This window comes from Urocitellus parryii, chromosome 10 (genome assembly GCF_045843805.1).
Source record: "Urocitellus parryii isolate mUroPar1 chromosome 10, mUroPar1.hap1, whole genome shotgun sequence".
In the NCBI taxonomy this organism is placed as follows: Eukaryota; Metazoa; Chordata; class Mammalia; order Rodentia; family Sciuridae; genus Urocitellus; species Urocitellus parryii.
In genome coordinates this window covers 36,996,639-37,011,321 of record NC_135540.1, presented here as the reverse complement: position 1 = coordinate 37,011,321, position 14,683 = coordinate 36,996,639, and the positions used below count along the sequence as shown (strand labels likewise).

At 40.9% G+C, this 14,683-nt stretch overlaps 1 protein-coding gene across 3 annotated transcripts in view; it reads left to right on the top strand.

Annotated features, from left to right (window-relative positions):
* Positions 1-12,957, top strand: part of Fam13a (family with sequence similarity 13 member A) — a 347,725-nt gene extending 334,768 nt beyond the window's left edge. For all 3 annotated transcript variants that reach the window (XM_026405192.2, XM_026405191.2, XM_026405190.2), the window contains 5 exons: positions 1,045-1,140; positions 2,602-2,685; positions 7,171-7,367; positions 7,943-8,044; positions 10,681-12,957. In XM_026405192.2, the coding sequence (XP_026260977.2) occupies positions 1,045-1,140; positions 2,602-2,685; positions 7,171-7,367; positions 7,943-8,044; positions 10,681-10,807 (606 nt within the window). In that variant the 3' untranslated portion in view covers positions 10,808-12,957. The remainder of the gene's footprint in view (positions 1-1,044; positions 1,141-2,601; positions 2,686-7,170; positions 7,368-7,942; positions 8,045-10,680) is intronic.
* Positions 12,958-14,683: the final 1,726 nt, after the last annotated feature.

The following is a 14,683-nucleotide window of genomic DNA, read 5'->3' as shown; positions in this document are numbered from 1 at the left end:
GAGTAGTTTTAAGCAGGAACTTAAAAATGACCATTGTTTGTTGCTTGGTACAAATATTTATATTTTTTTCTTTTTAAAAAATTTTCCATACTTTTTATTGGGTGCATTGTGGTTGTACATAAGGGTGGGATTTGTTGTTACATATTGGTACATGCACACAATATCACAACATAATTTGGCCAATATCACAACATAATTTGGCCAATATCACTCCGCAGCATTTCCCCCACCCACCTTATAGTCCTTTTTCTTTATTCCACTGATCTCTTTGATTTTCATGAGACTACCCGCAGTGCACGCATACACACACACACACACACACACACACACACACTCTATCTCTCTCTCCCCCTCTCCCCCTCCCCCTCCCCCTCCCCCCCTCCCCCCCTCTCCCCCTCCCCCCCTCTCCCCCTCCCCCTCCCCCCCTCCCTCTCCCTCTCCTCTACCTTTCTCTCCTCTTTCCTCTCCAGCTTTCACATATGAGAGAAAACATGACCCTTGAGCATCTGAGTTTGCTTATTTTACTTAACATAATGGTTTCTAGTTCCATTCATTTTCCTGCAAATAATGTCATTTTGTTTTTCTTTATGGCTGAGTAAAACCCCATTGTTCATATATATCACATTTTCTTTATCCATTCATTCACTGAGACAGACACCTAGGCTAGTTCCATAGTTTGGCAGTTGTGAATTGTTATGAAGATGCATATGTCATAGCAATTGTATGCATGTGTCACTATAGCATGATGACTTTAGTTCTTTAGGATAATTACCAAGGACTGGGATAGCTGGGAAGAATGGCCATAGTTCTGATTTATGAAAAGCAATACTACCAATAGAATGATTTTCACTGATCTGCCACTGAAGTATGTATTTTCAATATTTTTTGAATAAGTAATAGTTTAAATAAACTCTTTAAAACACTCAAGTTGTAACATCTGTATTTTCTGTAGGACCCAAGGGCCCACCAGGGCTGTTCTCTTGGACAGCTGGTAGCATGAGTCCTGGAAACTGGCTTCTTAATAATCTTGTCCTTGCTTTTCAGGTGACAAAGAATGAACGTCAGGTTATGAAGCCACTATACGACAGGTACCGGCTAGTGAAACAGATCCTGTCCCGGGTCAACACTGTACCCATCATTGTGAGTGCAATACCTGCCTATTGTTGATAACACTCCCTTTCTGATTGAAAGAACCCTGGGTATATTAATAGGGCTCTAACCTGCTTTCTCATGAAAGGAAAGGCTTGAACCAGTTATTAATATCCATGGCCCACAAGCTTGAGGAATCAAGATTTTATCAGACTTCTAAGGCTACCTTTGCCTACAGTGAGCACATCTGAAGCTTATAGAATCCGCCCCCCCAACACACTTTGGGGAGACACACTTTGGCCATATATATCTATCTAACATGTGCTTAGCCACCTCCCTGACCCTTTCCTCAAAGACAGAGCACAGGGGACAGGGGCTATACCTTCTCCAGGCTCTTCACTCCAAACAGTACCTCTCTAGTCCCAGGGGCTCTGTCCACAGTCTTTCCTCATCCCACAGAGGGACAGCTCCCTTGAGAGTTCAATCTAGGGAGGATCCTCTAAGGAACTCTAGAAAGAGTCTCCTGCTCTTGGGTGCTGTGGAGAAGTAGAGGGAGTGTAAGAAAAGGGAGTCAAGCTAATGGTTCTGAAGTAGCCCTCTGTGTCCACCATCCTTGGGCTCGCTGTTGCTGTTCTTGGCCCCTGGATTGTTATCTTGTCAGGTTAGGGAGCAGCAAGGCCATCCAGCACCAGCCAGCCTGCTCCCATCCCTTCGCCCAGCCACAAGGCATCCACCCCTGGTCACTAAAGTGGGATATTAGTGCCCTCCCCACCTCTGGGGGGCGGGGACATTACCTGATTGGTTGCCCTTATGCCCTGTGCTGACTTTTCTTTATGGGCACTCACCCCATCACTTTGAAGTCACTGTGGAGATCCATATTCATTTCAGCTGCTGATCTTGTCTGTTCCTTCCTTAAATCCCCTGGTTTTTCCTACGCCTACAATATGCTTTTATATTTCTTTTAATGTGATTTTTTTTTATGACTAAGGGAGGATACAGGCAGCTGTATTTGAAGACAACTACTCTTCTAGAAATTTCCTATAGAATAAACTCATAAATAAATGGATTGAATCTAAGGAATTATTTTTTTTTCTCCAGTTAAGAACCCTTAGGGTTCCTAAACAGAGAAGGTAGATAACGTTCGTGTTGCTTTTTGAGCTTGGCTATTCTCCTTAGCTGATTGTAGTGTTCTAGTTACGGTGACCAGGAGGAAAGAGGAAAGAGAGTCAGGTGTGTTTGCCTTTAGGATTTTTCTGAGTGTTTGGTTAACCTAGTCACATGCTCTTCTTGACCCAGTTGTCTTCCCTGATGGATGGGTGTGGGCTCTGAAGGGAAGCTACAACATGGAGAAGAATTTTGGTCATTTTAGGTTTTCCTGGGAGGTTTAGGTGGGAAGGGGTTAGAATAGTTAAAAGACTGTAATCAAATACTGGTGTGGCCAGAGGAAGCCCAGAGGAGGAGGGAGAGGGGAAGGGGTTCTCAATGTAACCTACTTGTTAACACCTGTCACAGGGTTCCCCCTCCAGCAAGCGGAGAAGCCCTTTGCTGCAACCAATTATCGAGGGTGAAACTGCTTCCTTCTTCAAGGAGATAAAGGTGAAGACCTCAGCTGCTAACCCATAGCGAAACTCGCATCTCCCATCCTGTGGGAAAAGGCTGTGATTGTACCCTTGGGTGACGGCTTCTTGTAGTGTGCCCTACAAATCAATAGCTGCCCATAACCAACTTTAAACACTCCCCTTCTACTTAGATCATAGACTAGCTGATTTCCTTAGTCTCATTTCGTTCTCCGCTCTTTTTTTTTTGCTCTTTAGTTTTTACTTTGCTTTCAGAACTCATTTTGTTTTCCAGAATCTTTTTCGTTCTTTGTTTTTCCCAGCTGGGGAATGGCTTTTCTATATTCCAAAAATCTTAAAATTAGTTCATTAGACTAACTTTAAAAAAAAAGTTCATATACCAAGTGTATTTTTAAAAGCAATTAGAAACGTATAAAGCAATGAAAAGTTATACTTTTATAGCTGAATACCAAGTTGTCTTCGACAGATTTGCTGGTGGTTTCACCCACTTTTCCTTCCCCCACCATATTTATTCCTCAGGACCAGTGTTATCATCAATGCTTCATCTGGGGATGTAGTGCTGTGACTGGCAGTCACTAGAACATAGGCCTTGGGTTTTTTCCAGTAGTAATTATGAATTTTATACAGATAATCCCTGTCATCCATGCCTGCCTTCACTAGAAGGCACTTCTGTGCCTGTGGGACCCTAATTGGTGGCACTAGGATCAGCCTCTTGTGTGTGTTTGTTTCTAGACAACTGGACATTTAAAATGGACGGCCTAATGTGGGACTCTAGAGATGAAAATTAAAGGCACTTTTTTAAAATAAAATCATGTTATTTTTTTAAGTTATTTAGGTTTGAAGAGGGAGTGAAACTCAAAAGTAGTAAGTTTTAAGTTTCACCTGTCATATTCTGTGACACGTCCATTTGTTTAGTGTAGTTAGGAATGACTTTTCAGAATAATCTTTCCTACTGAGGGTTAGAAATTGAAAACTTCATTTTCTTGCCTAAGGTAAGGTGTCACAAGCTACAAAGTCAGCTTTTATCTACTTGATTCCTTTTCTTACATCTTAGAGATCTAAAGTTCTTGATATGTCTAATTGAAAGTATTCGCCAATGACTGTGCTTACTGTTCATATTATCAAGCAGAACTTATGAATATGCTCTAAATGCTATTGAGAAATCTGGGCCAGTGTGCTGCATTGTGTCTTTAAAAATAGGGCTATTTTCTTACAATATGCCTTGATGTTGATAAAAGATGATACATTTTGTCTAGCAGGTAATTTTGCATAATTGAAGAAATTTGTGCAATTGTGTGTATGAAAATTAATGTGTTTCTCTTGGCATGTAGTGAAATTGCTACTGGAGGAAAATGTGTTTTTGAATACATCCAAAATATGGCACTCGATAATTGCCTCATTAAATGAATGGAAGATAGCCTAATGGTACTCTTCTTTTAAAAGGATATTATTCCCATTTTTATTCTTAGGCTTAATATTTTTTCACAAAAATAGCTCGGCCATGGATTATTATCTCTGACCCACATCATGGTCAAAAGTTTTAGATAATTTTCCAATGACTCTGATGCTTTTGTAAACAGTGCTGCCTTTTGGTTTGTGTTGTTCCTATTAGCCAGGCTTATTCACATGTATTTTGACTGCACTGATTCTTGTCATTTCTGATACAATTTAGAATTTGATGTGTTGCAAATAAGTTTGTATCTAATGGTTTCTTTAAACCCATCCCTGGTTTAATTGCTTATAGGAGAGAATCAGCTGTGTAAGAAACAGAGCTCAAATTTTGAAGCCCTGGATATTCCAGCCAAAAGGAAACCTAGTCAGTTCTACCTTCTGCAGGATCTCCTCTAAAACTTCCTTAGTAGAATAGAAACACTGCCCCTGCAGAGGGATCCCATCATCAAGCTCAAAACACTTACAGAGATGGGGAGGGTGCGGTGGCTCCTAATAGCTAAAAATGTATTTTTTAAAATATTTTTTAAATTATAAAGCATAACTTAATTATATGTGCAATTTAAATATCACAATGAGGGCTGGGGATATGGCTCAGTAAGTAGAGTGTTTGCCTCGAAGGCACAAGGCCCTGGGTTCAATCCCCAGCACCAAAAAAAAAAAAAAAAAAAAAAAAGGTAAATATCACATTGAAAATTATCACATTTATAGTTACTATCAGCTTATTACATTCTATCCAGTGGGCTTGGTTTTGCCCTCTGGAGCAACATGGACTACACAGGCAGCTTCTCCCCCGTAAGAGCTCTTCATACTTTTATAGTCACCCATGCCACACCCTGGGAAATCTTTTTTCCAAGTTTTCCTACTGTTCTGATGTAATATGGGTTCCAGATTTTTCAGCCATCTCCTGGCTCTGCTATCTCCCCACCACACACACACACACACACACACACATTTATCTACATCCCTATCTACATCTAAACTAGTACCCAGAATTAGATGTTTTCCAGGTACAGTTTAGCTGGGACAGTCCTTAATCTGGATGGCCAACGTCCTTTTAGTTCTCCAAGTCCTTGTCTATGTGCTCATCAACATATTGTTAGTTCATTTTAGTCCTCCCAGGGCAAGGTGACAGCCTGACACCACTGACAACGAGGCTAGGCTGGGGGTGCTGTCCTGAGTTTTGTAGAATGCTCCCCAGCGTCTCTGGCCTCAGATGCCAATCACATACCACAACCCCCTCCCCTGTTGTGACAACCCACACTGTCTCCACGCATGGCCACGTGTCGCCTAGGGGACGAAATCACCCTGCGAGAACCCCGGTGCTCCTCAGGTTGAGTCACACTGTGCCGCACTTGTGCAGTCCCCAGCGTCCTTCCCTGTCCAGTGCTTGCTTCTGTGAACCCAGCTCTCTGTCCTCACCTAATTATCGGACCTTAAGCTTTCCCAGTTACTTTTTATACTTCTATTCCAGCCTTATGAGATAGAGTAAATCAAGATTCACACATTGGGGGAATATGCCTGTTATGTCTTTGTCCAAGTGACTGATGGTGACTGAGGCAGGGTCAGGTAAAGAGCTGCTGTGGACTTCCCTCCAAGTCGCCTCACCACTGCATCATCCCTGGGCTGAAATTTGCGCAGCCGGCTTTTTTGTTTTGTTTTTTGTTTCATTTTGTTGGTAGATTGGACTCGGGATACTTTACCACTAAGCTTTATCCCCAGTCTTTTTTTGTTTTTTGTTTTGAGACAGGGTCTCACTAAATTGCTAAGGCCTTGAATTTGTGATCCTCCTGCCTCACCCTCCCAAGTCACTGGGTTTACAGGAGGATGGCAACTGGTCCCCCCACCTCCACCCCACTAGCTTTCCTTTCACAAGGTCTGTTCAACTCTTTATTGAAATCACAACATTATACCAGTCCTGTTTAAAAAATAAAAAAAAAAAAAAGGAAAAATGTCTAGTTTTCATCTTCTTTTTCTTTTTCTTTTTTTGTTGTTGTTTTTTTGTGTGTGTGTGTGCTGGGGATGTCCCAAGGCCTGGCACATGCTAGGCATGCGCTCTCCCACTGAGCTACATCACCCACCAACTCCTGATATGTTTTTAAGCCACCAGTGCTAGTGAGTTGATCACGGACTCTTCCCCGGCTGCTCATATCTTATCTTTTACAATCTACCCAGTATCTATCATTTATGATTTTGCTTGACTGTTTATTTTGTTATTATTCACATATTTTCAAAAGTTACTACTAAGAGTAGCATACCTGTGCCTCATTGGGTACCTGACATATGTTATCTCAATTCATTTTATTTTCCATACTACTTAGGGTTGAACCCAAGGCCTCTAGCATACTGGTCAAGTGCTCTTCACTGAGCTATATTCCCAGCCCTTTTTATTTTGAGTCCGAGTCTTGCCAAGGCTGGCCTCCAACTTGCAATCTGCTTCTTCCCCCATACAGCTGGAGTTATCGGCATGCATCATACATCTGGCTACATTATCTCAATTCTTATAAAAATTACACAGATGACAATTATTTTAGAAAAAAAAAAAAAAAGAACTTGCCAGGCGTAGTGATACATGCTTATAATCTCAGTGACTTGGGAGGCTGAGGCAAGAAGATTTCAAGTTCAAAGTCAGCAACCTAGTGAGGCCCTAAGCAACTTGGCAAGAACCTATCTCAAAATAAAAAGCAAAAAGGGCTGGTAATGTGGCTCAGTGGTTTTAATCCCTAATACCAAAAGAAAAAAGAAGAAAATTCATTTAAAAAGTCAGATATTTGTAAAATTTTAAACGTTTGACAATTTAAATTTTAAAATGTAGCATTTACTCCTATGAAGTAAAGGGACTGCAGCTCCAAAGGCACAGCTGAGACCAACTGGGAAAGCCTTCTCAGTTTTGCCAGTGTTGCCTCTATACCTTCACTACAGCATGTTTAATATGATAGGTACTGAAGAAACTACATGAAATCTGAATTATTAGATGATTTTTAAATGATACTCATAGTGAAAGCATGCCCAAAAATGTGACCAGCTTTTTACTGGGGTTGCTGTGTGTCTCCAGGAAGAAGAGGAGGGGTCAGAAGACGATAGCCACACGAAGCCTGACTTCACAGTCACTCTCAAAACAGATTTCAGTGCACGTTGTTTTCTGGACCAATTCGAAGATGATGCCGATGGGTTTATTTCCCCAATGGATGATAAAATACCATCAAAATGCAGCCAGGACACAGGGCTTTCAAATCTGCACGCTGCGTCCATGTATGTCGTTTTGAGGGTGGTATTGAAATAGGTCAGAGAAAATAACTTTCATAAATATTATCTTAGCCTTTGTATTTAAATAAATTGACAAAACACAAGTGGTTAACCTGGGGTGCCTCTGGGTGGAGAAAACAGTGACTGATTTAAAAAAAATCCTGTCTCAGTTTCCTTTTATGCTTTCTCCCATAGTTATTTGAGGGAGCTTTTGAGCTCTTGCTGAAATAACCAGAATGTCTCTCTAAATGGCATTGTGTGGTGTGGTTCTACTACAGCTTTAACACACACTGGGCACCGATGGCATCTCTTTCTCGCAAAGAAAAACATGACAAAGTGCTGTGGGGTCTCACAAGGCCCAAGAATGCATAACTAGCAGGAACCCCCGGTGGATGCCTGTATTGTTGGCATGTTCGGGCTTTCAAGGGAGAAAAAAACACCCATTTCTGCTGCCCCTCGGTGCATTTAGTGCTCACAACAATTTAATTTACTTGCTTCCTTCTGTCTCCATAACCCCTGTCAAGTTACATTTATAACAACTCAGATTTAATTTCCTGACATTTTTTTTTCCTTCCTCTTAGACCTGAACTCTTGGAACACCTTCAGGAAATGAGAGAAGAAAAGAAAAAAATTCGAAAGAAACTTCGTGATTTTGAAGATAATTTCTTCAGACAAAATGGAAGGTAGGACATGTGTCCCTTCTGTCCCCACCTCCTCTCTACACACAACTAGCACCTTGTTCCTGACAGATCTGTGGAATGCCTCCAGGATGGGGGCAGTTCTGCATCCTCCCTGAAACCTGGTGCTTGGGTCTGTGCCCAGGTACCCTTAGAGGTTGACAGCAAGAAGGGGAGATTTATGTGCCCCTTCAAGAAGAAACGCTCCTGAGCAATGTCCTTGACTGATGCAGATTCAGCTAACATGCATAAAACTAATCTGTCACATCAAATTTTCATCTAAAACAAGCAATCTGGAGCTGAATTTCAAGTTGAGAGCACTGAGGGTTTTTTTCTTCCTTAAAGAAATAAGGAAAAGGGAACTCTCAATCATCACTGATCTTTTTTTTAATATTTATTTTTTAGTTTATAGGTGGACACATATCTTTATTTTATTTTTATGTGGTGCTGAGGATCAAACCCAGTGCATCCCACAAGGCAGGCGAGCGCTCTACCTTGGAGCCACAACCCCAGCTCCATCACTGATCTTAAAGCTCTTTAAAAACTCAGATTGAGCTAGAGGTGTAGCTCAATGGTAGAATGCTTGCCTAGCATGCCTGAGGCCCTAGGTTCAATCCCCAGTAACATGAAAAAAAAAATGATAGTTCCCAGTTTGAAAAACATACACGAGAAGAATATATATAAAATAAGTCCACCTGGTTGAGAATTGTTTTTTATCCCAGTGAGTTTTAAGGCACAGTCATCTGTATACATTGGAGTTAGATTTAATCATTTTAGGTTGGTTTTATATCAGTCCAAGTTATTTCAACTCTGAATACAGTTTCAGTATTTGAGTACTCTTTTATGTGTCCTGAAGTCTGGGGAAATGGTTTTTTTTTTCAAATATTATGTCAATTTACTTTTAAGATCTCTGATTTGGATCTGCCCTATGCTGACTTTCTCAAAATTTTTACATTTTTAATACCTGAACATTTTCTTTTCATTCTCCACATAGTACAGGATATTTAGAGAATATAGATGAGCAGATAAAAAATAGTCCCCAAATACCTAAAGACAAATCAAGATTAATATTTTGCCGGGTACAGTGGTGCACACCTGTAATTGCAGAGGCTTTAGGAGGCTGAGGCAGGAGGGTTGCAAGTTGAAAGCCAATTTCAGTAACTTAGCAAGGCCCTGTCTCAAAATTTTAAAAAATCAAAAGGGCTGGGGATGTAGCTCATGGTTAAGCTCCTCTGATTTCAATCCTTGATATCAAAACAAAAAAAAGAGTAATATTTTGATGTGTTTCTCCAATCCATCTTCTTTCTAAGCATGTTTGGATTATCTATGTATCCTTGATTGCTCTTATTGTCACATATTATGGACAGTATCTTATACGTGAGGAACTGTTATGTAACATGTACAACTTTTTAAAAAAATACAAATGATAGCCAATCGTGGTGGAGCATGTCTGTAATCCCAGCAGCTTGGGTGGCTGAGGCAAGAGGATCACAATTTCAAAGCCAGCCTCAGCAACAGCAAGGTACTAAGCAAGTCAGTGAGACCCTGTCTCTAAATAAAATACAAAATAGGGCTGGGGATGTGGCTCAGTGGTCAAGTGCTCCTGAGTTCAATCCCAAGTACAAAAAAAAAAAAAAAAGTAGAATTATGAGTGACTTACACTATCATAAGATCTCCATTTCCTATCTGACAGAATGATAGCCCTCACAGGGCAAAGGGGGAATGGGTGCCAGAGGTTCAGAATCCTAAGGCGCCTGTTCCCTGCTGAGGGGCCATCTAGAACTCTTGCCTAGAGCAAAGCAGAACATGAATAAAATCTGTTTAGTTTTAGTTCACTAAACAAATAAAGACTCATGCTATCCCCCTTGCCCACACTTGCTCTTTAATAGTAAGAAAGGGAAGCCCGGGGTTTGAACCTTTAGAGGGGGCATTTCACAGTACAAGGAGAATCGACTTCACATGGTACCAGGGTGGAGAGCAGAGGCTTTGCAGGGAGCCTGACAGGTGCTCCTGGTTTCACTGTGTGTGGACCGTGGACCACAGCACCTTCACAGCAGGTTGTTGCAAGGGCGATGTCAGATCACGGATACACAGAACTAGTACTGCACTGGACCCAACTGATACTTGCGTATATAAAAAAAAAAAAAATCTGCATATAAAATTAGTAAACTATAAAGGTTTATTAATGTTACGTGATCCAGTTGCTGAATCCCAGGATCACTTTTATAAGCAAGAGAATGAATTCTCTGTTCTTGAAACAACTGCATGTTGTGGGTGTACAAATTGCCGATTAGAAACTTAATGGCTTCTTAGATGAAATATATAAAAATGAGAAAATATTAAGTATGTATAAAGGATTTCAGTTAATAGGAACTCACTGTGAAATCATACGTAAGAGCCGAGCAAGACTCTCTGTATTTCTTAGTCCTTCATAGCATTCTACAAAATGCCAGATTAACTGTAAAAGCTCAGTTGCACGGTGCCTTCAGGGGAAAACCACTCTTCAGTGCTTATCTAAATCCAGCCTTGGCTAGGTACCAAGTGCCACTTGACAACAGTGATTCCACAGGTTGATAAACTGTAGAGTTATCACATAATGATAATTTGCCTCGGGGGGCCCCCCTTTCCTTTGTTTCCACTAGAAACGTCCAGAAGGAAGACCGCACTCCTATGGCAGAAGAATACAACGAATACAAACACATAAAGGCGAAACTCAGACTCCTAGAGGTGCTCATCAGCAAGAGAGACACTGATTCCAAGTCCATGTAAGGGGCACCCCAGCCCAGCAAGGGGTGCCTGCGGATGCAAAGAGGACTTACTGTTCTCCTGGTACAGAGCAGCTCTAGAAGGCAGCCTTGGAGCTGAACCTCCAAAGCCTGACGCCCTTCTGCCGCCAGGCCTTTTGGGTGGGCTCCTGTTCCTGCTGCCTGCCTTAGAAACTGCCTCCATGGAAGATGACAGTGTGACCTGACTTGGGAATTTTGTCATAAGAAGTCAAGATTCCTGCACACTTACACACTTGTAGTGGGAACTTCACTAACACTAACAGTGATGAATCACTACCTTAGCCACACCCATCTACAGAGATTATACACTGTTTTTCCCTGGACAACTGAGAAACCAGAGAGAACATTCTCTAACTGTGATAAAAACAAGCTCAGGACTTTACTCTGTAGAGTGAATTTGCTGTGGAGGTCCAGGTCCCTCTCTGGACCCAGTCAAGTGTGACCATGCATTGGAGCCCTATTTGCTGCCTTGGCCATTCTAGTGACCTTCCCACAGAGCTGCGCCTTCCCCACGTGTGAATTGATTTTCCCTCCAGCTCTCAGATGGAAGCTGCATCTGCCCATAGTGGCATAGCAGTCATCTATGTGAGGGTGCGTTTCTTCAGGACTTCCTCAGCTGACAGATCCAGTCCCTGATGAGGACTTAATCTATCTTCAGAGGACAGAGGGATTGTAGCAGCAGCCATATTAATACTGATTTTTAAATCAGGTAACAGGTGAAGAGCCTGGAGATTGTTTCTTGAACACTGACTGCACTTACCAGTCTGGTTTTAATATTAAACACTAAGCGAGGCCAGCATGCCTATGTAACCTGCCGAGGGCTTGATTTTGTTGTGGTTCTAGCCAAACTTAAAGGGCCTTGCTTAATTCTTAGCCTCAGTGTAGAGGATCATGTGAGAGAGGGAGCCTGTGCCATCAGCCTCCTGAATATACCTACCAGAGTTTAATTTTTCTAAAAAAGTAAATCTGCACTAAAATCCCCAGACGGGTAAATGTAGCCCTCAGAGCTCAGCTCAAGGCAGAATCTAGCTCACACTACTTTCAAGAGCATATAGAGTAGAAAAAAAACGGCATATATATAGCCAATTTTGATTGTAATTTTTTTCAAAGACTGTGTCACAAAGCTGTCTATATTAGACGTTTTGGAGGGACCAGGGAATTTAAGACACCAAATCATTCATCTCTTCATTGTGCTTGATGTCACGCTGTGATTTGTTTTTCTTTTTCACCTTCTGTGTCTGCCCTGAGGAAGAGGGTTTGGGGTCCACCCTTGTGCTTTGTGAGGCAGAGCCCTGGTGTCTGCTTGTCCACCAGGCTGAAGTGCCATCTCAGAGGCTCCACCTCCTGAAGACAATATTGCAGGGTGGACAGGACAGCAGGGACCTCCTCCTGTTCTGAGAGTTGCTTTCTTCAAGGTTGCAGTTTTGTTTTCTAAAAAGGAAAGGGATAGAATGTAAAGCCGCACCAACCAGTTGTCAATTGTAATAATGGGTCTTAAACACCTGGTGGCGGATTTACTTCTCCATTGCTGAAATGAGATAGCAGCTCTCCTCTGTTCAAGTGATGGTGGGGAGGGGGGTCAGGAGAAAGGAATGCCTTTAAGTTTTTCTTAATCATATAGAAGCATGAGCTATGTGTTGGAAGTGCCCTCATTTTAATCCACACATTTAAAGATGGTACATAATCCTACAAATTTAAATGTACATGAAAATATAGTTTGATATTCTTTGCTCTACTGTTTACATTACAGATCGTTATAATTTCAAGGAGTTATATTATAAATAAAATGATGCACTTTAGGATGTTTTCTATTTTTGAAATCTGAACATGAATCATTCACATGACCAAAAATTGTATTTTTAAAAAGAAATACATGTCTAGTCTGTCCTTTTTAACTGTTCTCTTAAATAAGCTATGATATAAATCAAATTATCAGTTCACTTTTGAAGCACATCTAAGAGTATTGTTTTGAAAAAATATCCTATAGAATTTTTAAACTCCATATAAGTGAGAAGCTAGTAGGTTTTTGAAATCTGTTCTTTCTGCCAAAGGTAAATTAACTAAAAGATTTATTCAGGAATCCCCATTCAAATTTGTATGATTCAATAAAAGAAAACACCAACTTATAGTAAATTGTGTATGGAATATTGTGTTTTCCTTTGTAGTTTCTAATCTATATTCTTCAGAGAAAAAAAAAGCCAAATTAAGTTGGGGGTGGAGAGCTATGTGTACACCAGATCTTTTTTGAAGGCGTATGAGTCAGTGATTTCTGACTCTGCCAGAAACGCAGAGGCAAATCTGTTTCCATGACAACCATTGCTGCAGCCTAGCATCTCTAAGCACTAGAGACTGTGGCTTAATTGGCTTCAAACGACAGAATGCGGCAGACCGGTGTTTTTCCTTTGCTCTCTTGGGAATGTGTATGTTTATTAGCACATGCCAACAAAATAAATGTCAAGGGTTATTTAATAACAAGTAAAGATAAAGCTTGAATAAGCTTGATTATATGATCATAAGAATTAGAGATAGCAAAGGCTTGTAATTTTCATAAGCACTTTCTGTTGTGTTCAGTCTAGGGTAAATATTGAAATACATGTTTATATAAGTATGGTATCATTACTGCATTTCATCTTTGAAAAATTTGGTTTAGATTTCACTTTCTAAGACATGGAGGTGCAATGTTTAGGATAACGACCAGCTTAAAAGTGCTTAAGACAGTAGACGTTTGTCCTTTGCTGCTAGAACAAAGTTGGCACAATCCTGGTGATCTCCCAACTCAGGGGAAATTTCCATGAAAGACCAAATCCAATTTCAAACTTGAGACTGGACTAATTTTTTTTTTAATTAACTAATTGTTAGAGTGCAGTGTGAGCTACTAGATGAAATTTCTTCCCTGTGGTTGCCAGTTTAAAGTCAAAAGATTTTTTTCAGCAGAGTAACACATCACCAAGGTTTTAGCTTTGTCTCATTCTGAAGCAACAATTGCTGGGGGAAGAGCCTCTTGCAGGGTGTGTCTGCTCCCAGGTGCGACATTTCTAGCCCAGGAAAAATGCCTCTGGGCTGTGCCTGTCATAAACACTACACTGCAGCAGCAGTCTTGGAACCCTGAAGGGCTGAGCATTTGTGAATGTGGCTGAGCTTGGAATTCTTTACCAGGTAAATACTTGGGCTTGGTATCAGAATAAAGGAATGGCTGTGATACAACCCATTAAGCCTAGTCAGTCTGGGGGTTGCCTAGTTTTCAGCAGTGAGAACTAGACCTGGTAACCAGAACCAATCACAGATTTGTCAGAAAAATCACATTTTAAAATTGGTCATTTTTTTAAAAAAGATATCTTTAAATCTGAAAATGAAGATACCATTTTTCTGCTTTTGATGGCGTATTTATTGTTGAACACCATCAGCTATTAACTGCTTGGTGAAAAACTGTTTGTCATCTAAATTCTGTTTTGCTTTCCCGGCACGCTGCTTCCTGGATTCTTCTCCCTCGAGTGGGAAGAAGTGCTTTCTTCGCCAAGATCAATGCCTTTGGGATGTTCTTTTTTAGCATCCACTTGATTAAAGCAGTGGAAGGGACAAAACTATCCTAAATGTTAAGTGGCATTTCCTCTAAAGCCCACATTTAAAGAGACCCGGAATGTGCTTTTCTCTCCTTCGTTCATTTTTATTTTTTTGCCTACTTGACCCTCAAAATGTACTAAAGAGCATTATTTGCCAAACTGGCTGAACATTTTTTCAAATTTTTATAGATTCACATTGTGCACACTGCCGCTGTCACAAATGGTGGCCACCATGGCAGGCTCCAAGCAGGAGTGATAGATACATACCAGTCAGGCAGCAGCACCAGCCATTGCCCAAA